The sequence below is a fragment of the Athene noctua genome, chromosome 4 (genome assembly GCF_965140245.1).
Source record: "Athene noctua chromosome 4, bAthNoc1.hap1.1, whole genome shotgun sequence".
In the NCBI taxonomy this organism is placed as follows: domain Eukaryota; kingdom Metazoa; phylum Chordata; class Aves; order Strigiformes; family Strigidae; genus Athene; species Athene noctua.
This window is the reverse complement of record NC_134040.1, coordinates 7,899,903-7,926,339: the sequence shown is the minus strand read 5'-3', so window position 1 is coordinate 7,926,339 and position 26,437 is coordinate 7,899,903. Positions and strand designations below refer to the sequence as shown.

The following is a 26,437-nucleotide window of genomic DNA, read 5'->3' as shown; positions in this document are numbered from 1 at the left end:
TCCAAATAAAAAGAAATCACTCAAAAGAAACCTCTCCTGAAAAATATCTATATATTAGATGAGTAGATTATTTTTTGATGTGCAAAACATAACATGTTTGTTTGCTACAACAGCGCAAGAATTTAATTTTTGAGGAAGATGATTATAAATTAACTTGTCTCTTTTATGAAATATTTTTTCATCCCAAACATATCATGTTTCCTGTATTATTACTCCATTTACTAATTATCCAGTTTGTGTCTAATTAACATAATTGAAAATTGACATTGTTTGATTTTCTTTTTCTTTTAACTAAATGTTGCTGATGCTATAGCATGTTTTATGTTGGTAGTTAATTTGGACAACCGTTGTTCATCTCTGCATTTTCATCTTTTATTACACCCGCCTTTTTCAAGGGGCTTTTGGAGGACCTTCCTTGTAGTGTACCTGCCAGGGTAGTCAGCCAGAAGGGATTCTCTGCAGAAAGCAGAAAAAGCTGGCTTCAGGCCTGGGGACAATTGTTCAGAGTAATTGTGAAGTTGAGGTTGGGGTTGTTTTTTATTAGAAAGCTTTTTATTTCTCTTACATATGTAGCTTCAGTATTAAACACAAGGAGATGTGATTATGTAATTTTACTTTACATTAGTTATTTTAAGGCATATTTTAATAGTTCTATTTACAGGTCAGTGGATGTTCCTTATCTGCGTCCAAATCACTTTCAGTGAGTTGTGTCACCACCAACAAAATTGCATAAGTCTGCAGTGGAAGTTGTTCATGCTTTCTGACCCTGTATGTGTGCCAGAACTCAGCACATGACCCCTCACCTCCTTTTGTTTTTTTAGGGGAGCTCTGATGCCAACTCACAAGAAAAGAAGGAATCAGAGAAACGTTTCTTACTTGACATGAGTCACAATTCCAAATTCATGTATGCATCCAAATTTCTTACTGGTGGATGTGCACTGTCTTCCTGAACAGCCCTAATATTTTTGATAGATTCCATCTTCTGCTGCCATACATGGACATCCCTGTGATATGAGTGGTGAGAGGCCCGTCCAGTGGGGTATGCTGGGAGCTTCACAATTAATTCTCACACTACCATGCAGAACATGACAAAAGCGTAACTGGTTTGCTGCCTTTTAAAGCAGGCGTTGCTTTTGCCACCTTCTGCGCTTGGTTGACGCGTGACCTTCAAAAGCGAGAAACGTCTCTAGTTGGGAAACCATGACAGGCAGCCCAGTGTTATGCACGTTTACCTAAGCCTGTCTTGATCTTGTGCAGAAGGGATATAGGCCCTTATCCACAGTCAGAGCAGAGTCTAACCACCAGTGAAAAAGATAGTGGTTTAGGAAAGCTGACTTCTTGGGGCAGCACAAGAGAGTGGTCCTGCTTTCTATTTTGCTCATGTCGGAGCCTCTGAAAGCCAGGCTGACTGCTGTTGCTGCTGCCATGTGGTGGATTGTTCCTCTCTCCTGCCCTCCAAATATCATCAATAGGAATTAGCCCACGGCTGCTGCCTATGATGGCAGGAATGGCAAATCCAACTCTCCAAGGCCCTCCCAGCTGTATTCCTTTCCTATGGCAGGAGCACACGCCGTGTACCATAAAGCCCTGTACCTGGCCGGGCAGGGGAATGGCCAGCGTGCTGTCCTGCATTGTGCTCTGCCAGTGCACTGGCAAGTCAGAGCTCAGACGGCAGCCAGGAGAGAAGCAGCACTGCAGAGTAGTTTCATCATCTTTACTACACATGCCTTTTTTTTTTTTTTTTTTTTTTTTTTTTTCACTCTGCAGAATGTCATCGTAGCCCCTGGGTGAGTCAGAAGTTGGGAGAATGAGCCAGAAAGGAGCTGTACTAAGATGTGTACTCTCCAGTCAGATTGGGCTGATCCACAGGAGGATTTGCAGGAAGGGAGTGCTGCCCCAGGCAGCTGTTAGTCATACGGATAGTCAGCAAGAGGTGCTGCTGGGGGCTCACAGACAGTAATGTCTTTGCCATTGGTGCAGATCCCAGTAGCTTTTAATTTATGATTGCAGAATTTCTGTTGGCATTTGTGGGATTTTTACCTGAATGTGGATTTCCAGAATTATCTCTCTATTTTAAGCCAAACAGTCCAAAATTACCGTTGCTTCTTGCAGATTTGCAGCATGGCACTCTCAATCCCATGAAGAAAATGTATGGCTTAGCAGAAACAGTGGTGTGGAGCACTTCATCAAAATTCCCAGATGAGTCAAATTTCATTAGGTGGTTGCAGCCAGTTTGTCTCTTGCTGAGTATGTAGCTTTAGTCTTTGCAGAGTCATGCAGGACAGAAGTGTTGAGCAGAGATAACCACAAGCCAGTCTCCAAACTCTTAAACTGATACTTAAATATTTTTTCTCTTTAATGTGTTGTACCAGATATGTTAAACTGTTTATTTTCAACCAGATAATGAGCGTTTTCACATTTGTGGTCTACCAACCATCTTAATGTGTGTCTAGTGCTTCGCTGAGTAGTATTAATGTGTATCACAACCCTTCTCATGTTGTTGATTTTCCCATTCATATAATCAGCATTACTGAGAAGTGATCTTCAGTAATTTGGTGTTGTATGTGCATGTTCCTATGCTGACTGGAACTAACTAGCTAAGTCTTTCTCTATCTTAATATACGAGTGCTTGACTATGAAAGGTTAAGACACAGACCAAAGCCACTGGAGCATTTTATTTTTGTCCTCACCAAATTCCCTCCTGCATGCCAAAAGTCTACTTCTGCTAGTTGTGCTCCTTTCCTAGGCTGCCTTGTGCCAGGATCACTGTCTTTCCATTCTGCTGCCGTTCATTTTGGTTTGTTTGCTTTAGCTTTCAGGATCCTATAAGATGAAAAAATGCCATATCAATTTTCAGTACCTCTATAAACCAGTTACTTAGACCTGAAGGACTACCTTCACCGTCAATCGAGATTTGTAGTTAATGCTGCAATCGCTTTATTTCTTGGTTCTGTCAAATTTTTCAGCTCCTGTCAAAGCCGATTTGAACTGTGTTGAGTTTGCAGATAGTTCTTAATGTGGAATCTTTTCTTGTTATCCTAAACCTAAAGCAGCTTCCTACATCTGCTCTGCTTGAGATTCATGGTCAGCAGTTTAGCCACCAAGCAACTACCCCTTTGTGAACTTTCAACTCAGCACAACCAGAGAGCAGACTTTTATTTTTTATTTTTACAAGCAAAAGCAACATCTAAGAAAATAACCTTTTATCTGTGTAGAGCTGGACATATTTTAGCCACGCCAGTCTAGATAAAAAGAATGTCTTGCATTTTTTAAAAGCTTGTGGGAGGAGGCTCACAATAGAGGCTCCATTGTACTGTTAGTACTGAGCGTACAGGAAATCACAAATTAGCTATGACGAGAGTATTGCAGGGGAGTTTTAAGTTTACTTAATTCCTCTAGTATTGTATGATTTTGAAAGGGTTTCACAACACATTGCCTTTCAGGTTTGGTTGTGTATGTTGTTTGTGTTTGGCAGTCCTCTGTTCAAGGCTTTCTCTTACCCTGTCTTTGTTCCAAAGGTTTCATGTTTTGAATCCTTGAATCCAGATGACTTTCCTTCTTACTGTAAATACAGAGGCATACGAACACTTGGTATTTATCTCATGACCACCCTGCAGCCATCTAAAATTTAAATCTAGCATTATGTATTCAGCAGTGAAAGCTATCTCCTTAGAGCAAGCAATAAGAAAGGATTTTAAGTAGGAATTTGGAGAACTGTAAGCTGCAGGCACAACTTTTCCTTTCCTAGACGATTTTGATCCTGCAGGAGGTTGAGTTACTCAGCTTCCAGTTGATATCAAGAGGAATTGGAGTAGGGTTACAAATCCTTAGGATCCTGGTGGCATCCTACATAACTAAGCCCAAGTTATTACAGGATAACCCTTTTGTTAAAATTTTGTCTAAAGATTGATTTGGCTCTGTACCTGCAGCTGAGGAGCAAGTTCTGTCTCTCAGTTGAAAGAACCAGGATTATGAGGACTTTTCAAAATCATGAATCTTACTTTTTTTTTTTAGTCCTGTGAATAAAGAAATGGCGAACAGTATATTGCATTGAACTGGTAATTTAGATTGTGAAGTACTGTGAATGTTACAAGTTTGCATTTCTTTTCATAACTTGGCTAGCTTCTTCCCTCTGGACTTGTTTTTAAGCCTGTTAAATTGTGTTAGTGATTTTTCTGAGCTTTGTGGCTTTGTTTTCAAAAAAATACATTTAAAAAATTGTTTAAAAATACATAAATAGAAAATACTTTCTTATACCCACAGAGTCAAAAGAAAAAAAAACAAAACAAGGAATTGAAAATAAAGTTTGGTTTGTTTTTTACTGTCTTGGGGATAGTATCTTATAGAAATGATGAACTTTTTGAAGTGTGGTTTATACAATTCTAGCAGCTATTGAAATGCCCTAAAGATTTATTGGCAGGAGAGGATTTTTTTTTTGTGCAGGAAAAAAAGGATCTCAAAAGTTACGTAATTCTCTCTCAGATTTTCAAAGAGAATTAGTAAAAATTAGTTTTCGTTTTAAAGATTAGTTCCAAAAAGAACATTAAACAGTGATTATTTTTATAAATAGTAAATAACCTTGTCTACTATATCAAAAATTTCTTTGATCACAGAAGCAGTCCATAAATAAGCCATATGATATCTAGGAGGCTGCTTACATTTAATTAAGTACAATTCTCAATAAAGTTAGTTAAGGAAATGCAAGCCTGTTTGAACTCATGTTTAAGAATAAACCAGACTTATTTCACATTTGCGTTAAGATACTTAGCAATCAGCAAAACCAAGTCAAAATGTGGTACTTTGCAATGACTTTATATGGGGCATTTGTGTTGTAGTTTATAAGCATACTTGAGTGTAAATACAAGGGGTTTTGTGTGGGATTCGTGCTAGTCTATAAAAGGAACTTCACCGAAGCACCTATGTTAGGTAATTAATGTCCTACATGAGAACTCAATCACCTTATTGAAGTTCTCTTTTTTTTTTTTTTTTTTTTTTTTGTTATACAGGAAGTTTCTCATTACTAAAATCTTAGGTAAGTACTGAACTAAATTGAAGTGCAGGGTAGCTGACTTTCAGGGCAGATTTGGTCTAATTATTGACATGAGAATTGAAAGACGGTGAGGAGCAGAGATGGCAGTGTTAGCAGATGTCCTGGGCAGCGGTGGAATGAACAGATGGCCTTGGTGGTCCTCTCACACTGGCGAGTAGCCTCAGGAGTGACCTGGAATAATTCACGTTGTTTTTCTGTGCCCAGTCCCACCATGCATTGAGTACAGGTAGGGTTGGTGGAGAGGTTACCTGGGAAAGCACTCTGGGATCCACTGGAAAAGACGCCAGATTAGAGTAGGATTCTGTAGATAATGGTGCTCTGAGTAGGTTCTTGGTACATCTTGTTTATGTCCTGTTTTATCACAGGGAAATGGTTTGGGAGGCAACGTGCTTTCAGTTGTGACCTGAATTAAGGTGAATGTACTTAATAAAAAGACAACCTGTGGCTTGACTGAACATGACATACAAAACATTCTGCTGCAATTGAAAGACTTTTTTCAAATTAAAAATGTACTTTCCACCATTAAAGCTCTTCCTCTTTAAAGAGCAAAAAAGCCTCTCCTGTATATTTGAATCAGGAAGTTGTATTTCACCGATCAGCTTGACGGGACGTGCATGCAAACAAACCAGCAAAATGCTGGTAAGTGATGAGGTTGCAACTCCATGTGCTGTGCACCGAAATATGGTGATGTCACGCTAGCACAGAGTACTCCTGCTGAGATAGGAAGGCTTGGAGCAGAGACATGATTCTGAGCTATTTTTATTTAGCAGTTGAACTTTGGAAGAGAAGAAGTAAGGGATAATTTCTTTCAGTTTGAGTTTGCACATTGTACAACTATTAAAAACTTCAAGACGACTGTTAAGTAAAGACAGCTACTTGAAGTGCCAGATGGAAAAGAGCAAGAAAAATGCCTTCTGTTTAAAACAGAAAAGGGATTTTTGCTCGTTTTGGTGTGGGGTCTTCTTCAGTCCATACAGTTGCTGTGCTTGGTGCTCTCCAGTTCTGTTTAATATTCTTATCAATGATCTGGATGAGGGGATTGAATGCACCCTCAGTAAGATTGCAGATGACACCAAGTTAGGTGGGAGTGTTGATCAGCCTGAGGGCAGAAAGGCTCTACAGAGGGGTCTGGACAGGCTGGATCAATAGGCCAAGGCCAACTGTCTGAGCTTCAGCAGGCCTCAGTGCTGGGTCCTGCACTAGGGCCACAACAACCCCCATGCAACATTACAAGCCTGGGAAACAGCAGTTGGAAAGCTGCTGGCAGAAAAGGACTTGGGAGTGTTGTGGTCAGCAGCTGGCTGGATATGAACTGGAAGTGTGCCCAGGTGGCCAAGAAGGCCAGTAGCATCCTGATTTATATCAGAAACAGTGTGGCCAACAGGACTAGGGAAGGGATTGTCCCCCCGTGCTCGGCACTGGTGAGGCCACACCTCGATTACTGTGTTCAGTTTTGGGCCCCTCACTACAAGAAAGACACTGAGGTGCTGGAGCATGTCCAAAGAAGAATGACAAAGCTGGTGAAGGGTCTAGAGCACAAGTCTTATGAGGAGAAGTTGAGGGGTGTTTAGCCTGGAGAAAAGGAGGCTGAGGGGAGACCTTACTGCTCTCTGCAACTCCCTGAAAGGAGATTCTAGTGAGGTGGGTGTTGGTCTCTTTTCCCAAGTAACAAGCAATAGGACAAGAGGAAAGACTCAGGTTGCACCAGGGAAGGTTTAGACTGGATATTAGGAAAGATTTTTTTTCACCGAAAGGGTTGTCAAGCATTGAAACAGTCTGCCTGGGGAAGTGGTTGAGTCACCATCCCTGGAGGTAATGAAAGATCATTTAGATGTGGCACTTACGGACATAGTTTTGCAGTGGACTTGGCAGTGGTAGGTTAACGGTTGGACTCGATGATCTTAAAGGGCTTCTCCAACCTAAATGATTCTGTGATTGCGTGTTGCAATTTTCAGTGTGGAGCCTATTTACATATTAGATGCATTTCTCTTTTGTTAATTGTATGACAGAATGCAGGCTTCAAACGGCATCTTTGTCACATGATACCAGGTCTGCATCATAGCATCAGGCTGCGTTGCTGAAATTGGGAACGACACTTTTTTTTAGTTCCTACTCTCATTGTCCAGTAAGTGCTCGTACGGACACTGCAAACATTTCTGCTATTCTAGAAATGCACTGGCTTTCTCAGAAGCTGTCGTGGTTTGTGAAATACGATACTGGCTGTTTGCTTTGGATGTGAGACCCCTTGATTCATTTTTTTGCAGAGTAGTCAGTCTTATTACACCCATTTTCTATGGGTTGAGTTCAAGGCCTATGTTAGTTTATACATAACTTGGAATAATTGGAAAATGTGAAAAATGTGGAGTATTCTTCAGCTGGCTAAAATTTTAAAAGGACATTTTTTCCTGCCGGCATCTGGAATTCAGCCAGGTGAAAGTTAACATTCCCACAATACCTTTTCTGTGGGATAATGGGCAAGTTCAGGACAGCATTCTTTCTTTAATTTATATAAACAGACGGTGCTGGCCAAGGCTATGGGAGAAGTGTTGCTGAACATGAAATTGTTGCTGTTTGCCCTCCCAGTTGTTGCTCTGCTGACAATGATTTATTTTTTTCATTTCATTATTGTTCTTCTGTTTATATTTAAATAACATGGAGTCTTCTGCTCTGTTACCATTTAGGATATTGCTCAAGGCGATTCTGTATGAAAAAAATCAATGTGCTCCACCGATGATTTCATATGTGGTAGTGAAACGATGTAGCTAGTACAGTAACTTTCAGAAGCTTCCAAAAAGTAGAAAGGTGTCTGTAGAACGGTAGTCTCCCACAATGGATGGAAAGAGGTGAAGGTCTGAGAAGCTGAACTGACCTTCCAGGTTCCTCAGCTTTACCACCCCTGGTCCTTCAAAACATAGCAGGAATAAGGAGCCAGGGAAGCGAGGAGCTGGGTGTGCAGGTCCTGTCTGCTCTGTGGCTGGCAGGCAGCTTTCAATTGCTGCTCCTGTTTTGAGTAGAGGTAATTTTTATAATTGATGGGAATTTATTGAAATACGTTTTTTTCCTGTCAGAATTCGTATCTTTGTACTTTCAGAGTTTCTGAACAGTTTACGTACTGCAAAGGTTATTACTAAGTGCATAACTTTGATATATAGAGTTTTCTCAATTAGGAGTATTCAGTGTGTCTTAAGCATATATGCACAGATTTTTTAATATTTTTTTTTTGAGGATCCTAAAGAGGAATTTAGTATGTACTGCCTCAGAGTAATAGTTTATACATAAAGAATTCTGCAGAAATCGTGGCTTCCTCACCCAGATGAATTACCATTTTTCAGCTTTTACAAAAACTATAGTAATGCTGGGTCAGTTAGCTGTGGCCAACCTTGGGTAACGGTTGGGGAAGGGTAGTCAGAAACATAAAGAATTTCAGAGATGCTAAATATTTACAGGTATTTTGCGTTGTGATAGAAACACTGTTCTTATTAAAAAATCATCTTAGTGATTTACGAGCGTTTTGCTTAGGTCTTCTCTACCAGAATTTCTTTTTTGCCGTTAAATGTCAGAGCTTTTCCTAGAAAATGCATGTTTTTATTATCATGCTTGTTTAAAAGGGCAGCAAGCAACTGTCACATCTAAAAATTCAATTGTTAGTGAATTCTGAATTGATAGAGGAAGAAATTCTAGCGAAACCCTTAATCTTTCATGCTATCTGGATAAGCTGAAACGTGGCCATATAATTGTTCCCTGTCATCCACTGATGTCACTGAGGTCCCTACACAGACTGAAGCTAGTGAATGAACCTAAAAATCATTTTATGTAAGCTTTACATTTTTCCAAGCAGTGTGTAGGCCCATGATCATGTAATCTGTATGTTCACATAAATATGACATCAGTAGAATGGGTACAAGCGCTTGTAATTTTCTGTTCTGTATTCATGCAGAGTGCAGCAAAACAGTAACATTAAAATGCACTAAAATGCATCAATGGTGGGATTTCCAGCTTCCAGTTCTGTGACCGTAACTTTTCATCCATTTGAAACCTCTAATGACTTTTAATATGTTTTCAAGAACTAAATAGGAAGAAAAGTGCTGTTGCTTACTTTATAAAATAAAGACATATTAAGAAACAGAAATTTATTGTTCTGTCTTCAGTCTGTATTTATTTAGAACATGGGTTTTATGGACCTTTTAATTGGAGGTTATTTATTTCCTTAAGTTCTCAAAAACAAATACCCAGATTGCTGGTTTTATTGCATGTAAATGTCAGTATCTTGGAACTGGCTATATACAGATCTCTATCATTCTTTTCAGTATTTCTAAGCTTCCTTGCTTAAAATAAGTCTGTTTTTTTCTACATACGAATGCATACATGTGTGGACTCTATATGACATTATTTCATGTATGAACATAGTTTTTGCAGAAGTACAGAAAGTGGTAACATCTTTTTATCAGTTGTGAAGTTGAAATAGTTCATACACATACAAAATTTTAATTACGACAGATATGTATGTGCACGTGATTACGTGAGCCACTTGTGTTGCAGATGCGTATCTACTCATTCCTAATGCGCTTGATTTTGCCACTAACACTCAAGTAGCGGACTGCCTTACTCTGCAAGCATCTCTGCTGACTGATTGCAGAACCCCTGTACAACTCGGTGTGAATAAGGAACAAAGCAAGACCTTTGATAAAGACAAAAAATAAAATCCTAATGAAAGATGTGCACTGAATAGTAACTTGTGCTTTCGTGTCTACCAACTGTGAAACCTCCGTAAGAATTGCTACTATTGTGCGAGTGTTCCCTCCTTCTTAATAGAGGTGTTCTGTATCCTGTTTTTCTTGTTGACTAGAGAGTGACAGCTTTTAGAAGTATTGTAATGATGAAGTGCCATTAGCTGTATACCATTCACATCTTAAATTGCATCCTTTATTGTGTTCTTTGCTATTCTTGTAAAATAGTTGGGTATGGTCAGGATCTTGATTTCCAGCACTTCTGCTTTCTTTTTATTGTTTTGTAGGTTATTCTTTTTTTTTTTTTTTTTTTTTTTCCCCTTGAATTATGTGTATTTCTGTGATCAGTTGGCATGGAAACATGGCTCCTTTGTAGGCCAGTTGCTTTTAGCATTAATTTGCAGGTACTTGTTTTTGAATGTGAAAATGGAAACCATCTAGGTTCCTCATCGTTCCCCATCATTAATACTTGCATGCTTTCCGATGCAACATAAATTATCTTTCCTTCTGTCTTAGAGAGGAAAATGTACTCTTTAAAAAAAGAGGGGGAAAAAAATGCTGCATCATGGACACTGTATTAAGAAAACAGTACTTCGTATAAAAGTAATTTTTATACATATTAACTTGACAGAATAAATGAAACAAAGGCTAATGCCAAATCTTTGTTTAAGCCCTGAAAACATGTAACACTTCAGTAATGCAAAGTTGCATCACTCAGTTTTTTTATTAATGTGTTTATTGATGTTACCCTTCCCTTTTTTTTTTTTTTTTAATTTGAAGAGCACCCTTTTTTTCTTGTAGGGGTTTGCTGAATGTCACTTGAGAAAGGTTAGAGATCTGCTTTGATCAGTATTGGTGAAAGTGGGGGAATACTTTCATTGATACTTCGTGACTTTAGTGGAGGTGGCAGTTTCTGAAATACAAAAGTGAACCTGTAGACTTTTATAATTACTGTAGCAATATTCATGGTGACATGATGGTATGCTGCAGCACCTGCTGCGTGGAGGAAAACAAGTAGCGCTACTTCACATCATCATGAAGAATAGTTAGACTGTTAGTGTTTCTTCACATTTATAGAAATCTGAAGCTGTATCTGAATGCAGACTGGTTTAAGTACAGATAATTAAATATCTAATTTCAGAGTAGTTGCTTTCAAGTTTTTTAAGATGAGATTTAATCTTACTCTAATTCCTAATAGCTACAGGTCATTGTCTGAAGAGCTTTATATGAGATTGGATATGCAGAATAAAAATAAGCTTTGAGTTATTTTAGTTTGGCTTATATTTCTCCATCCCATTCCAGACTTCAAACACTTTGTTTCACTGGCCATTTCATAGGGAGCATGCAAAACAAAACAAATCCAGTTGATACCGCTCATAACTCCTTTCACATATTTAATAAACAGTTCATCTGGCCTACTTGGGTGTGTTGCTGCACTGCTTGTTCTTCATTCCCTAATTAAAATGCATGCAGTTCAACTTAAAAAGCCTAAGTCAGTGCAGGATTTGACAAAATTCAATGAAAGAACTACAGATCTGCAGATTAGGAATGCACTGTTTGTGCCATTGGTCCTATTATATGAATTTCATGGTATTGCTCTGCAACTGTATTGCTCATTCCTTCTGACAGTTAAAAAAAAAAAATAATCAGAAAACAATACAGACCCCTATAGGTGTAAACCCCACATTTTCACATTTAATATTTTCTTTAAATAACATCAGTGGAAAAATAGTTTGCTTCATACCAAACCTATCTACCAAAACTGTTTAGACCCTTCTTGTAGCTACTTGCAAGTGGTTTTCTCAGAGGTTGAGAAAGAGTTTAGTACAGAAGATGAGGGGGTTTTGTCTTGCTTTCAGCAGTTTACAGATCTGATTTTTTACTGACGCAACTGTGAAAAGAAGTTAGGCCGTGCCACTTCCTGTGTGACAGTATCTCATCATATACACAGAATAAAACCATTTCTCTGCCCTGCTGCCCCCACCCTCCCCCTCGCCCCTTTTCCTCCATTCTGTCACAAACAAATGGGTCTGTTAACAGAGAAGAGTGAAAAATAAATGGGTCCCACCCTTTTATAATCTTGGTGTACTTTTCAGAGTAACTGGAGACAAGATGTACTTCTGTGGCTGTTGTAAACTACTTTTCCCTTCCCCATCTTTCCTAGTCCAGCAAGGGCAGCAGTGAGACACTAGGGAGAAAATTAGTTTACTTAATCCCCATACTGAATTGTAACTTTTCTGTCTTAGATTATCTCTTTTATGTTCTCTCTGGAACTAAATTTTCAGTAATCAGCACAGCCTCTTTCTACATATTTTTAGTTCTTTGACAGATTGTTGTCTGTGGCTGGTGTCCTGCAGCACTCACAACTCATTAGTTCTGACCCATGATAAATGTAAGTTCACACAGCCCCTGCCAGTTGTGTTCCTTTGTTTTGTGATAAGGTGGCCTCTAAAATTCAGGACAAAGCAAGTAAGTTAAGTGTACTCGCTGTTGCATCATCCCTGCTCTCCATCAGTGTTGCAAGAGTGTCTTTCTCAAGTTCATTTATGCACAGATTGGATACAGTACTCATTGAAATTAAAGGCTTCACTTCTGTTTGGAAGCTCTCCCATATTCTGCTGTGGGTGCTTTCCAGACCTCCCAGACAATGAAGATACTAATCATGTTGTCCTTTAAATATTTTTGACATAAAAACTACTTCATATAAAAATAACTAAATTTAACATGCTTTAAGGAATATATAGTCCTGCTTGAGTTTTTATCTGAGTGTTCTAGAAAGTGCCCGTAGAACAGATATGAAAACAAGTGTATCAAAACATAGACAGTTGTCAAAGTGTCACTAGAAGAAGTTTATATCCCTAAAGGAAAAACACTACTAAAACTTCTATTAGCTGTGCAGTTTTCAGTAAGTCCATTTTGCAAGCTCTTTGGCTGCTGTGAGATTGAGGTAGGCATCATATAAAGTTAGAAAACAACAAAGTTAGTTGTCCACAAGGTAAAAATGAAATCAAAAGTGTCTTAACGGTATTTTGTTAAGAAATTCATATGCTGCAACTTGCTGTAAGGTAATTTTATAGTCACTAGCATTCAGAAATTGGAAAGCAGATTTCTGTTGAAAATACTGGTGGGAAGACTGGATGCTATCAGTATTCCTTGAGTAGCAGTTCAGAAAAATGTGACCCTTGGGGTCACATTTCTTTATGTAGTGTGGTGGTGTAGACTTTATAAGAAATAATGCTAATGAATTATTTTTCCAAAAGTACAAGAACACACAGCTGGTGTTGCCGCTTAAACCGTTTTGTTGTTTGACCAGCACCACCTTACTCCCTGTTTGTATGTACCTTATTTTAGTCTGGTTCATAGTGCAGACCCACATCTGGGCTACATGTGGATATAGCATTTTCACTAGAGAGAGTTATTTTACAAATTTCATCTGCTATTCTTTGCACTCATTTCTTCTTTTCCTTTTGTAACTGGGATGACAGTCCTGACCCAGGAGGGACAGAAAGAATGAAAAGATTGATCTGAAGGAAATACTGTAAGAGCTACGATTTCCTCTGAAATAACAGTTGTGCTGTCAAAGCACCTAATAAGCAAAAAGAGAGTGGTAGTAACCAAAGTTAGGGAGCAGAAGTAATAACTTCTGATTTTTTTACTTTTGCAGTGATAACCTGCACTAAGTTGGTTTGCTTTACATCCAGAAAATAGGGAAAATATGTTATGAAGACCTGTTGCTCTGTTGTTTCTCAGTCTCAAGAGCAAGGATTAACTTCACATTCTCCCATGATACTCTGGAAAATAGTCGTAATGCTTTCTTGGGTTTTGGGAGTTAATCAATAGCTGTTGTCTTTCACTGGTTAACTGAGCTGTCATTTGCTCCCCTTTTTTAAAAAAATTAAGCCAGCAGGAAGCAGTTAGACTTGCTTTCCAATATCTTTCTCTATGTCGTGTCCGTTTTCTGAACAACGGAATGGGTTTCAAGATATGCTTCAGTTTACTTGCATGAAGTCGGTGATCCTTTGATTATCTTTGGATGATAAAATTCCAAGTCATTTGAGTGTTTCCTGTGACTGCTTTTAGGAATATAATGCTCCTGCATGCCTTTCAGCATGCTGCTGTTTATCCTGCTACTGACATCCCTCTTGTTTCTAGTTTCGGAAAATGTAGAAAAAACATAGAGTAAGGTTTCTTATTTTAGAAATTCTGTATTACATCTAATATATTGGTCTGGTTTCCATTCGAATTGCTTCTCAATCTGTTGTCAATCTATATTTTGTTTTGAAAGAAAGTTGCTGGGGTCCATTTTTTGTAACTGTCCGTTTTTCACAAACTGTAACACTGCAAAGTCTGAGGCTGTCACTGCGAGAGGGGGAGATGACATTTGTGTGACGCACATATGTGCCGTGGGCAGATTTTGTAAATGTCTCTGCATGCAGATTGGGGGACACGGGAGCTGTAACAAGTTGGTTTTTTATTTTTTAAGATAAAGCATACATGGAAGAAGATAGAATAAAACTACAAACTGACATCTTAACTTCATTTGTGGAGAGATGTAATAGTGAATTCATTTTCCAAAATACAGTGCTCAGTCAAACTGAGAATATACAGTTGGAGAGATAGCCTGTTAAGAAATCTTGCCTGTGTGAAGAATGAAGGGTAGCCCTTTGCCTTAAGATTTTGTGAGTCATATAATGAAGTCAATAATTCCTTTTAAAATACTTTCTTGCAATTGATGTTTTTAGCACTGATAAATGTTTTATGCAATTTACAGAGATAAAACATGATTTGTGCCCTGAAAAATTTATAATTTGAAGCCTTTATCTGCAGACAAAGCATTTTTTATGCATGTGAATAGATGCTTTTCAAGTTGAAAATAGTTACACTACAGAGACTTAAAGAAACATAATAAAGCCTAGTGAAAAAATGCAAATATGGGTCATTTTTAAACACTTCTGACTTTTCACCAGTTCAGTGGAAACAACTTAAATTGTTCAAAAACCTTCTCTAAACCCCTTTAGTATGTGGTATGTGTGGGAAGAAATATTTTGCTTCTCTCATCAAGTCATGAGAATAACTCCTGATTTTAACTGGTTTTCAGTACAGCTTTAACTGTGATATTGGGACCAGAGCCTTTGTAATTGAAACTCAAAACTCTAGTTGAAGAAAAGCTCAGTAGAACAGCTCTCTTACATCATACGCTTTTATTATATTATGATTAAATGTAACATGATAATATAAACTCAGCTTTTGCCTTAAACTGCCTGTTTTATTTGGCACTTAGACTGTTGTTACTGGCCCGTTCTCAGTGAGCTTGTCATTTTTCTATATCCTGTTTGCTTACCTTCAAAATGAACATCTCTTCAGAAAATCCTATTTATTCAAGCTTGGTTTGGCTGCAGAGCACCCTGGATGGGAGGTGCAGGACTTTTGATTTCAGTATGCTCCAGACTTTCTCATGTTCTCATTTTTACAACAAAACTGTTCTCTAGTTTGTAATCATCATCAACCATTTTCTTAATATTGACAGAGAACAGCAGAGGTCAGTGGCTGTGGGAGGAACTGAAAAGGGAGAGAGAAAAAAGAGCTTTAAGGAGCTCTTTGCACCAGTTCAGTGTTTTGTCAGAGTTGCTTTGGTTTTCAGAAGAGCATAATGGAGTGTAACTGAAGAGGGAGTTTATTATCCTTGTTTACCAGAAACCTTAATGCTGTGTTAAATTGTCCTGTTTTTAATTACTCTGCTCCTAAAAGTCTGAGCTTTATATATATTTATTTAGTTTTTAAAAAGTGTTTTAGCTCTGTATTTTAGAGGATGTTTCTAGCTTTCCTCCCTTCTTTCTGTCCCTAAACAAGAGAGTCATAGTATTTTTTTTCACTCTAAGCATTGCTGACATGTATATAGCACTGTGATGCTGGGCTGAGAGGATGGTGAATCCCATTAGATGCTTACCCAAAATAAAAAAAAAGTTAAGAAGTTACAAAGAAAATGGAGAGGTCAGTTTTCAGTATGTAAAATACTTCCGTACTGTTATTTTTAGTGTCATTCGATTGTGTCCTGCTGACCTCAAAAAAACCGAAACCTTGTGAAACTAATTTGATTATCCAAGGCCCCACACTTGCTTATCTTCAGACATTTTGATAAGGGAAATAAGGAGTGCCCGAGGTAATAGTTTAACGTTCTTGGTCAAAGTACAGGTGTGCTGTTAGAGAAATTGCTTTCGGTGTTTGGGATCAGAATAAAGTGAGTCTTTGATGTTGGCCCTGCTGGGGTTATTGGGTTTCTTTGTCTGAGACAGCATCCTGTACAACACCTATGAGAAAAGAAGCACAGAGAAGCGGCCATTAAGACAGGCTACATTCAGAAATTATATTCTGTAATAAATCTGTGGCAGTGTATTAAAAACAATGTGAAATTAATACTCCAAAAGCGGTGGCACTGACAGTGCTAAAAAGTGGTATTTTTTTCCAAAGCATACTTACAGCTCAGGTAGTGGTTTAAAACAAAATAGAACCACCCAAACCTGCTGGAATAAAGTAACTTGCTGTGGGATAAATACTTTTGGAGGAGAGAAAAAAAAAAAAATAATGTTTTCTTGATTTTTTTTTTTTTTTTTTCTTTTCCCTTCATAGGTCAAAACCATAAAATTTTACAGGTAAATCAAGAGTTGTTCCTTGAGTGTATTAAATTTTAAATGAACATTATGTGGCTGTTCAGCTTTAATCAAAATCACAGCCAAGATGCCAGTTCTGATAACATGATTTAAAAAAGAAAAAGCAAGGCTTGCATGCTTCTTTACGTTGAATACGTGAGAAAAGAGCGAGGGTGAAGGCCCCTGATGTAGTTTCCTTCATATGGCAGCACAGCCTTGTTTCACCAACCCATTCTAGGCTTGTGTTCTGTATTCTAAATATTGTCCTCAGAATCTCCAGGACCGCTTCTTCTGTGGAAAGTGTTTTAGTAAGGCTTGGCATGATCTATATTGTTACTGGAATGGCTCGGGGAGTTAATCATTCTGCTCCTATTACAATTGTTGAAGCAGATTGTTTTTCCAGTTCCTGTCAGCAGGAGTTTTCTGGCTTTTTTTTTAAGTCACACCCACCAACCTATAAAGTTTATGGGCTCAAACATAAGCTCAGTTGTATTTTAAACTAGCGTTTGTGTGTGTGTTAAGGTGGGTGCTCCCCCCTGCCAGTTGCCGTTATCAGCCTGTTCCATGGTCGCTGTCCTGGGAGAAGATGACAGCGGATGTATACCCTGATACGTACCCAGCATATGGTGCGTTGTGGCAATGTCTTTGATGCAGGCTTGGTTCATGCATTCAGCTCTGTAGTTCAGAAGTAACTGCCCCATCAGTAACTGGGAAATCGATGTCCATAGTTAGTTACAGGCAAACCTGACTGCTGGAGTGTCATACTTCTCAAGTTCTTTGGTTCTTCATTTGTAGGTACTGTCTTGAGCTTCACTGCAGTGATTCCTGTAAGTTACCAAGTAGTTTGTGGCTTTTGCCACAGCATGCACAGGCAGGGGCATTTCGCATACACTATAAAAACCATGGGATAAGTAACAAAAGTTGGCAGCCTTAGCCAGACATTTTCTCAAGCTGAGATTAATGGGAGTGTACTCAGGGCAGCTTCACCATCGCTGATATGTATATATTTTTTTACCCCCATCCTCCTTCCTTTACCTAATAAAGCTAAAAATACTTGAAAGAGTGAAATATTTACTGTAGACAGGCACTGAAATGCTGCCTATGCAGGGAAAGCCCAGTCCTCTAAAATGATTTGCCTTTCTCTGGAGTTTGCTTTCATGCATCTGTTGCTTGAAAACAGCACTTCTGCAATGTTGTTTTTGTGTATGTTTTTATTGCTGATACTTACGCTTTCTCATTTTAGTGCTAGATATAGTTGTTACTGAATATTGTCATTCAGTTTACTTTTTAAATGGTTATAAACAATTAAAAAATTTTATGGTAAGGCATTATGCTATTACTGCTTGTTCATTTGACGTTGAATAGGTGTGATTCATAATGTTTTAAGTCCTATTTTGAAAAGTATTAGTTAAGATTAGGCATATCACTCTAGCATGCTCTGAATATGTAATTTGAGTAATTTTTTGACAGATGTGAAATACTTCCAGTTTTCACATGGATGTTTGAAGTACATATAATAGAAAATGTTGCTAGATGATTTTGTTTCCCCTTAACGGATCTGTATTTCTGATCTTTCGAGATGTGCCTTGTGGGACTTTTGTCTTTTGTACCCTGACAAGTATTTAGGATTTTGTGTGCATACTGACTGATGTTAGACAAATAACAGCAAAATGACTCAATGTTTAAAGACTGGTTAGGGATCACTATTTAAAATCACAACAGAAACTCGTATCCTTGCATTTATCCGAGTTAATATCTGAGAATGGCAAGTTTACTTGCTGTGTGAATATGGAAGAGGAATGAGGAATCATGGCTCTCAGGTTCCAGTAATGGCAGGGGAATGTGGGATTTTCTAAATAGAAGCCATTGGGTTATTTTGTTTAGATTGTACCAAAAAGGAAAATCATTTAGGATAGTTGTCTCAAAACACCCTGTGTTGAGGCCCTTGTAGTGTAGGCTGTATCAATTGCTTGGATAACCAGGCTCGTTTCTCACAGGTGGTAAAATAATGATGTGATGTGTGCATAAATCTAAGTACCATGGAAGTCTATGGACCAGAGTGGTAATTACATAGTAGTGGTATTGGTTATATATTTTATATAAGGGAATGAGCTGTGAGTGTCCTGGAGAGCAGCTGGATGTATTTCAATCTTCATAATTAGCAAGAGGATATAAGAGGGTGTGACTGCTTTGCACATCATTGGGTCAACGCAGCACAGGAAACCACTTTTATTTTTCTTGGTCTCTTGCAAATTAAAAAGAAAAGAAGGAAGATGACTTGTTTTTATTGAGTTTAGGTAAATAAAAAGCATAGGCCACAACAGAATTCATCAGCTATGCTCTTCCAGTGAAGTTTCAATGTGCTTAGTATGAACCTCAGTCCTGCAGATTTCAATAGAAACTGCACATACGCTTTGAGTGAAACTTATTCTTAATTTTCTCTTGTATGTATATTGTGAAGTCCAGATTTTTGTTCCCTTAAGAATCAGTTTGGGATTATTCCTGTTAATTTCAACAAGAATTGCCCCAGATTCCTAAAATTTTAGGAAGGAACGTTAGTTAGTTAGAAATATTAAGAAAAGAAAATAATTAAATTACATTTAATCTGTCAAGTAATTCAGGCTTTCAACGGTAGCTGTCACCTTTTGTACATGCCCCTTGTTGGTGTTCTTTATTTAAAAATATACTGGCCTCTGCCCCTGCCCTGACCCCAATCTCACATCTCAGATGATGGGAGATTGCATCCTGCTTGTATTGAAGGCAGTGGCAAAAGGTGTTGGCTCTGGTTTTGGTGGAATTGTGTCCAGCAGGTCGAGGGAGGGGATTCTTCACCTCTATTCTGCTCTCGTGAGACCCCCCCCTGCAGTGCTGTGTCCAGCTCTGGGGGCACCAACATCAGAAGGACACGGACCTGCTCGAGTGGGTCCGGAGGAGGCCACGAAGATGATCAGGGGCTGGAGCCCCTCCCCTGTGAGGACAGGCTGAGAGAGTTGGGGGTGTTCAGCCTGGAGAAGAGAAGGCTCCAGGGAGACTTTAGAGTGGCCTTCCAGTACTTAAAGAGGCTACAGGAAAGGGGGGAGGGACTCCTGATCAGGGGGTGTACGGGTAGAACGAGGGGTAGTGGTTTTAAACTGAAAGAGGGTAGATTTAGATTGGATATAAGAAGTTCTTCACTATGAGGGTGGTGAGGCCCTGGCACAGGTTTCTCAGAGATGTTGTGGCTGCCCCCTCCCTGGCAGTGTTCAAGGCCAGGTTGGACGGGGCTTTGAGCAACCTGGGCTAGTGGAAGGTGTCCCTGCCCATGGCAGGGGGGTAGAACTACATGATTGTTAGGTCCTTCCCAACCCAAACCATTCTACGATTTTATGATTTTTGCATTTCATACTCAACATCTAAATATGCTGAATATAAAAATACTGAAGGCTGTTAAGCACTGTGGGTTTTTGTTTTTTTTTAATCCAATTTACTGATCCATGTACCTGCATTGTAATTGAAACTTTATTTCTACTTGACTGCTTGTAGAGTTTTGCTCTACCTTGAATCTGAGTGTTGCTTGAGGTCACGGTACGTGAAACAATGAGACTGCCAAAACAAAGCCCAAAATTTAAAAATGCATGATGTGTCAGGAACCTTAAAATATGTTTTTAAAGTATGGTGTTTTTAGGAATTTTAGTAGTGCATATTGGCAAATCTAATTCATAACAGCTTCTGTGTTCATGTTATGAGTGGGATATTTTTTATTTGTTTTGACAACTCGTTCTTTACTTGAATTAATATTAGCATTTATTTTTAAAAAACATGTAAATTTTTTTGAGGGCTTATAGTAAATAAGTGACAGCTCTGTGACTGAATCTACAGCCTAGGTAAGAAAATAAAGTAAAGGTAAATGCCACAGGGTTTTAGTCGCATGTTACATGTACAAGATTATAAATTAGTTGAATTTCTAACCTGTCATTTCTGGGTCTTGTTTTTGTAAATATTGATGAGATTTTTCAGTAGTTTGTGTTTTGTTAAGAACTTAAATCACTTTGATGTTTTACAGTGCATAAAGGAAGTTTTGCAGACCAAATTCTTTTAAAAGGACATTGTCAAGGGAGTTTTCCTGCTTATTTAATCTTTGCACTTGTAAGAATCCTCAGAAAAGTGAAAATGAAAAGTCCTTTGCCAGGCTGCTGTCCTCCATTTCATGTGCATATTGGTTTGTCATTATAGGGTTACTGATAAGTGTTGTACTTTTTGGCATTGATGTATTTTTCAGAAAAAAGAATTGAAGCATTTGTTTTGAAAAAAGAAAAACACATTTAAAGAATTACATGGACTTTGCAAACAGATTTAAGAAAATGAAAGGTAGGTCAAATTTTGGGCCTACAAACCTGACAATGTCCCTCACTTTTAACATGTATGCCTTATTTGAAACATTCCCGATCCTAATGACGTTATATTAATCAGTGCCGGAAAAATGTGAAAATGACATTAATAATCATTAATCTTAATAGCTTACGTTGCTGCATTTTGGTATATTTTCCAATGTCAGCAAATGGTGACAGCCTGCTTTGAGATCTCTATTATTTGTGCAATATGATCTCTTTAGTTACTGTCAGTTTGTAACATAAAAGGATGTTTTATGAACGGTCTAGAGTATGTTCTAACAGCCTAGAGTATGTCAGGGAGAGCTTTCTTATCCTCCAGTTCTGAGTATGCCTAATGGTACTGGCTTCAACTTTCCCTCTTGGAGTGTGGCACACAAATGTGCATCTTTGTTTTGGAAGTGGCAGGAGGTGCAGTTAGGATTTGGGAGGGGGGAAGAAAGTAGTCCACTTAGGTAACACTTTTTCTTTCTAGTTTTAAAAAAAATACGTCTCGTGCTAAGGTTGGTCTATTAGTTTCTGTGTCCCCATGCTAACAGAGATATGGAGGTAATAATACTTCATGACCCTTCCTCTCCTATTTTGGTTACAAAGCTGGATGATAAATTCATTAATCCTCTTGTTTGTGAGACCCACAGTCAGTTGAAATGCTTGTCGGGTTCTGCAGCTGAAAACTGCTTTTTAAATTTCTAAAATTTTTTTCTGTAAAAGCTGGACTAGAATAGGGTTTTGATATTTTTTTTTTTAAGAGCAGCTAGTTCAAATTGCAATTCTGGTAAGGCACTCTTCTGTTTTACGTATGTAGCAGCTATTTGCAATGTGGCTAACTGCTCTGTCTGTCTGTGTGTGCACATTATACCTGGTACTATTTTGGAAAAATCCAGCAGTCACTGGCACGGTAGCTGTTACTGGGGCAAGAGTTTCACTACCAGATTATTTCCATATTGCAGGAAAAAAACCCCACCAAACTAATAGCTGGATTATAGCTGTCATGGGAAACTTTTTTTTTTTTTCCTTAAATACATTTAGATAACCTTAAGGGCCTGACTTAAACCCAACAAAACCAGCAAGTTCGGAGTTAAGGCTTCTCACTCCATCTCCGGTACTTGCTGGAGCATTTGGCTCTCCAGCACCGGTGGTATTGGAGATTATACACTATCCTCAGCTCCCTGCTCACCTAGGCAAAACATTTGCTGCCTGAGTGGTGCCGACTGTTCCAGGTATGTCTGTTTACAATACACCTGCTGTCCTGTGCAAGGTGCCCTGGGTGTCTTCACAGTCTGCTGGTTCCCCTGGTATGTTAATGGCCAGTGGCAGCACAGCAGGTGTGGTGGAAGGCCAGCAGCGAAAGGGGGAAGGGTACAGATGCAGTGAGAAGCTTTAACTTTGAGTTTCCTGGCTTCTGTGAGCACAAGTCAGACCCTTAATGTTGTTTTAATGTATTGTTTGTGTTTAATTTTTAGTAAAAATTTGAACGCCATCCAGGCTACAGAGGTTGCAGTGGATAAGAAGTTTAAAAGCTTTGGTTCAAGATTACAGGAGGCTGCAAGAAAAATTAAAGACATGGAAATGAGGATGGAATGACAGGCTGCTATTTTGCCTCAGAATGCTGAAGATTGTAAAGCATTGAGAAATCGAATTCATGACCCTGGAAATCAAGCTCAGATTAAGAAATGTCAGGTTGGTAGGGGTTCCTGAAAGTCTCAAGTTAGGATAAACTGAGATTGTTTTCCCATAACAAAGGTTCTAGGATGTGGGGGTGGATGGTATCATTTTTGTTATCTGTGTTATGTGAAATGCTATCCCATATGCTTAAATAAGCTAGCTAAGTGTAATTCTTTTTTTAAAATTAGTTTCACATTTATGGTGTTGAATGTCGTTTTTGACCGATTTACTGTTATTTCTCTCTGGCACCAAGTTGCATGATTTACTGTTAATGCAGGCATGGAAAATACTGTTCTTAAATACATGTTGCTTTATTCTGCCACTCCAAGGGTTTGCTGCAAAGCAAAACACATGGTGCGGTAGGACATTTCTAGATAAGAGACAGGCAGAACGTATCTAAATGGTGGAAGAAGTAGGTTTTTGTTCAAAGGGTTCTGATTCATAATGAAACTGTGTCTTTCCAAATGTAAACTTTAAATAGTGACTGCCACTGTGATTAATTTACCGTAAGTTTACTTACGTGTTGAGTTATTGTCTGCGATTCAGTGATATGGTATTTAGGCAGAAAGATTGTGCAACAGGAAATCTATGCTGAAGTTCAGAAAAGATTTTGGCAAGCCAAGGTTTGTGGAGTTTTCCTGGTCAAGGTCACTGGATGTATTTGAATTCTGGGGACTCTTAATGAAGCCTGAGATTCTCTAGCAGAGGGTTTAACCTTCTAGTTGTTTTTCTGACTTTCGTTTCTGTACTCTGGGGCTCGGTCTGGCGTGCCGCTTAGCACCAGCATTAGACACAGGTAACTCGGCTGAATTGATAGATATACTGGCATGAGGGGAAAACCAGACCATTTTATTTTAGATAAATCATTATTTTAAAGGAATGTGTTTTGTGACACTACGTTTCATTATTTTCTGAGATAACCCAAGTCAGAAAAGTGTTTCTTAACAGTGTCAGTTTTTAATCTCATCTTCTGTTATGTTTGGGCTGTATGTGCTCATCTGCTGACAGAGATGCTTTAGTTGTAGGTCTGAGGGAATCATCTGTACCATATCTTTCCTCATTCATCTTCAAAAACTTCAGTGTCAAACGTCTGTTTTCTTTTTTTAATTTTATTTTAGCTAGGACTCAAACTTGTCATTGAAATCCTGTCTTTGCTGGACTGACAATTAAGATGATGACCATAACATTTCAGTTGTAAAATGAGCACAGTTATTCTATGCAATATGAATAGGACTTGCAATGTCATTTTTATGTTTCTTTCAAGACATAATTGCATTTTATTAATGCTATTACATACACTATTTTGACAGAAACATGAAGAAGGCTATAACATGCTTTATTTTAGGGTGTTTGTAGGTGAATTTAATGTGGGGTTTTATAATTAAGTTCCCATTAAAGGATAGTAATTATTCTCTGGATAACTGGGTATCTTTACATCATGCATTCATGTAGTGTTCGTGTCCTGTACCACATTATTAGTGTGTGGTTTATTTACTAAAAATGAATGTTTGACGGTTATGTGGCCATTTCTGGTTCCAACAGGTAACAATAGTAAGTTAGCAAGAGGCATGATTTTTAAAAATGATATTAAGAAGGCTTTCATTTAATTTTAGTGACTGGATATTACTGAAAGAGTCTGTACCAGAAGTACTTATAAGCATGCTGATCACAATAGAGGTTAGGAATTGATGGTTTTACAACAGAATAGTTTTCATGGGTATTGTACCCATGGAAAACTTTTGTTGGTGAATACTTCCACATCTGAATGCCTCTGCTGTGGTGAGAGTACTGCAGAGTCAGTCCATTGTCATCATCAGTTGCTGGAAGACATTGGGACTAGAACAGAAAAGAACCAAATGTAGTGAATATTGTTCTGTTGTCTTCAAGTGTAAAACCTGTTTGAATAGGTAAAGAAATTAAGTGCCAGGTTGTAGTAGGGCTCACCTATAATCCTGACTTGGTTAGGAATGGACATGAAATTTATGGGTGCAGACTGGGCAGTTGAGGCTATGAGGGTAACAGTCTCCTTGGCTGTACTCGTCAGCCCCAGACCTGAGCTTGGTCCCATGGGGAAGCAATACGCTGCTTCTGTTGACTTGTGAAAATCTCTTTTCCCAGCAGCTGCTTTTCTTCACCAGGTATCTTGTACAGCTGGGATTCTATTAATTTTCTGTCCACTTAAAAGGTAGATGACAGTCTTTCAGGGCTTGCTTTTTGACACAGGCTGGGATTTAAGATGCAGGGATTGCTTGTAGAAGGTAGCCAGGGAACCTCAAGTCTTTTGCATTAATGTGGTCTAACTTGTATTATCAGGCAATAAGCAATGTTTTTAAATTCACGCTGCAACAAAAATTTGTTGTTGAAATTTGCATACAAGAAATAACTAGCCTGCTTCACTTTGCAGTGTTTAAAACTACTTTAAAAGAGGAAAAGAAATGATGTACTTTATTCTTGGTCTTGCTTTTCCTTATCTCTTCAGGAAGTCCCCTTTTTTCCACCCACGCTTAACTACTTTTGTGTAAATGTAATGGTTTAATATTATTCCCTTGAGTACTTTTGTGTATTTATAGCATCTATACTGTTAAAAGGATGCTCTCTAAATATCTGTTTATAAGGATTACTTTTCGTTTTAAGATTCCGTAACGAGGATATAAATGAAGTCTGTACTTTCAACGAATCTTTCTTCCCCCCGATACTTAATGTGTATTTTGTTGTCATTCTACAATGTTCCAAGTGGGATGTTGATTGAGGGAGGGACATTCTGTTCATATTTTGTAAGAGTTTTCAACAGCAGATTTAAGTATGATGTGTTTATTTGACTAAGCTATAAAGAATTATTTTGTAGAACTTTTTTAAGTCTAAGCAGACCTAAATAGATCGGCAATTAGCCGGTACACTTGGACACTGGTTTTTCAATCAATTAAAAATTTTTCTGTTGTAGGCTTTTTTCCAGTTAAATTTTAGTCTCAGCAAATCATCATCACATATGTAAATTGAACAGTCAAATCCTCACTGAGTTGCTTATGATATTCCATAAGCCGTTCTCTTACAAGCCTGGACAAGATAATTCTCACTCTGTCTAGAGCTGACAAAGGTGTGGAAGCGAATCAAAACATAAACCTTGGATAAGATCGCAGAGACGCTTCTTAATAGTGCAGTAAGGATGCATCTTTAAAAAACAAATACACTGTTTCCTTAGTGGTTTTATCCATCTTCATTTTTCAGCCTCCTGAACCTCCATGGCATTTTTTTTTGTTAGGTCTTTCGTTTTTGGTTGATTGCTGACTGTAAACTTCTTCCAGCTTTACTAGCTTCAATCCTTGAAATCTTTTTCTGCCATCAGCATAAACAGACTAGCTATAACCTATTTTTTAAATTACATTTGCATGGCTTGAATAACAAGTCTTCTCTGTTTCTTTGTAGGCATTCGACCTCCGATCATGAATGGGCCCATGCACCCGCGCCCTTTGGTAGCGTTGCTGGATGGCAGGGATTGTACAGTAGAAATGCCTATTCTGAAGGATGTAGCCACAGTGGCATTTTGTGATGCTCAGTCTACACAAGAAATTCATGAAAAGGTAATACTTAGAGGTATAATGGAGATGTTTTAGAAAATGCAAATGTTTTGATGATTATGGACAGATACAGTGTTGTGTTAGCTGTGATAATGTGTTTAGCTATTGCTTTTTAGTTAATGGTTGATTCCCTTAGTGGCTTGAGTTACTGGTCATTTCCAATAAGTGATGAAACAAAGATGAAAATGTCTGTGTTGAAGTCTGCTTTTGTGTTGTGTGGCTTTGGCTGGGTGTTGCTCATATGCTTACCTACGGAGTTAAGACTTCATGGAGAGAGTTACCTCTGGGAAAATTATATTACATGATATTTTGAAATGCTTCTTGGAAACAGTGTTGTTCAGCCTTCAGCTGGAAGGACAAATCTCCCTATTGAATTGGCCATGTGAGGAACTTTCAGACTTCTTTA

At 38.3% G+C, this 26,437-nt stretch overlaps 1 protein-coding gene across 9 annotated transcripts in view; it reads left to right on the top strand.

Annotated features, from left to right (window-relative positions):
- The window catches only part of CTBP1 (C-terminal binding protein 1), a 247,211-nt gene that overhangs the window by 178,847 nt on the left and 41,927 nt on the right, over window positions 1-26,437 (top strand). For 6 of the 9 annotated variants that reach the window (XM_074904351.1, XM_074904348.1, XM_074904350.1 and 3 more), the window contains one exon: window positions 25,880-26,034. In XM_074904351.1, coding sequence (XP_074760452.1) covers window positions 25,880-26,034 — 155 coding nt within the window. Of the gene's footprint in view, window positions 1-20,682; window positions 20,772-22,254; window positions 22,472-25,879; window positions 26,035-26,437 lie in introns of those variants that run through there. The other 3 variants (XM_074904354.1, XM_074904355.1, XM_074904353.1) reach the window with 3 other exon arrangements.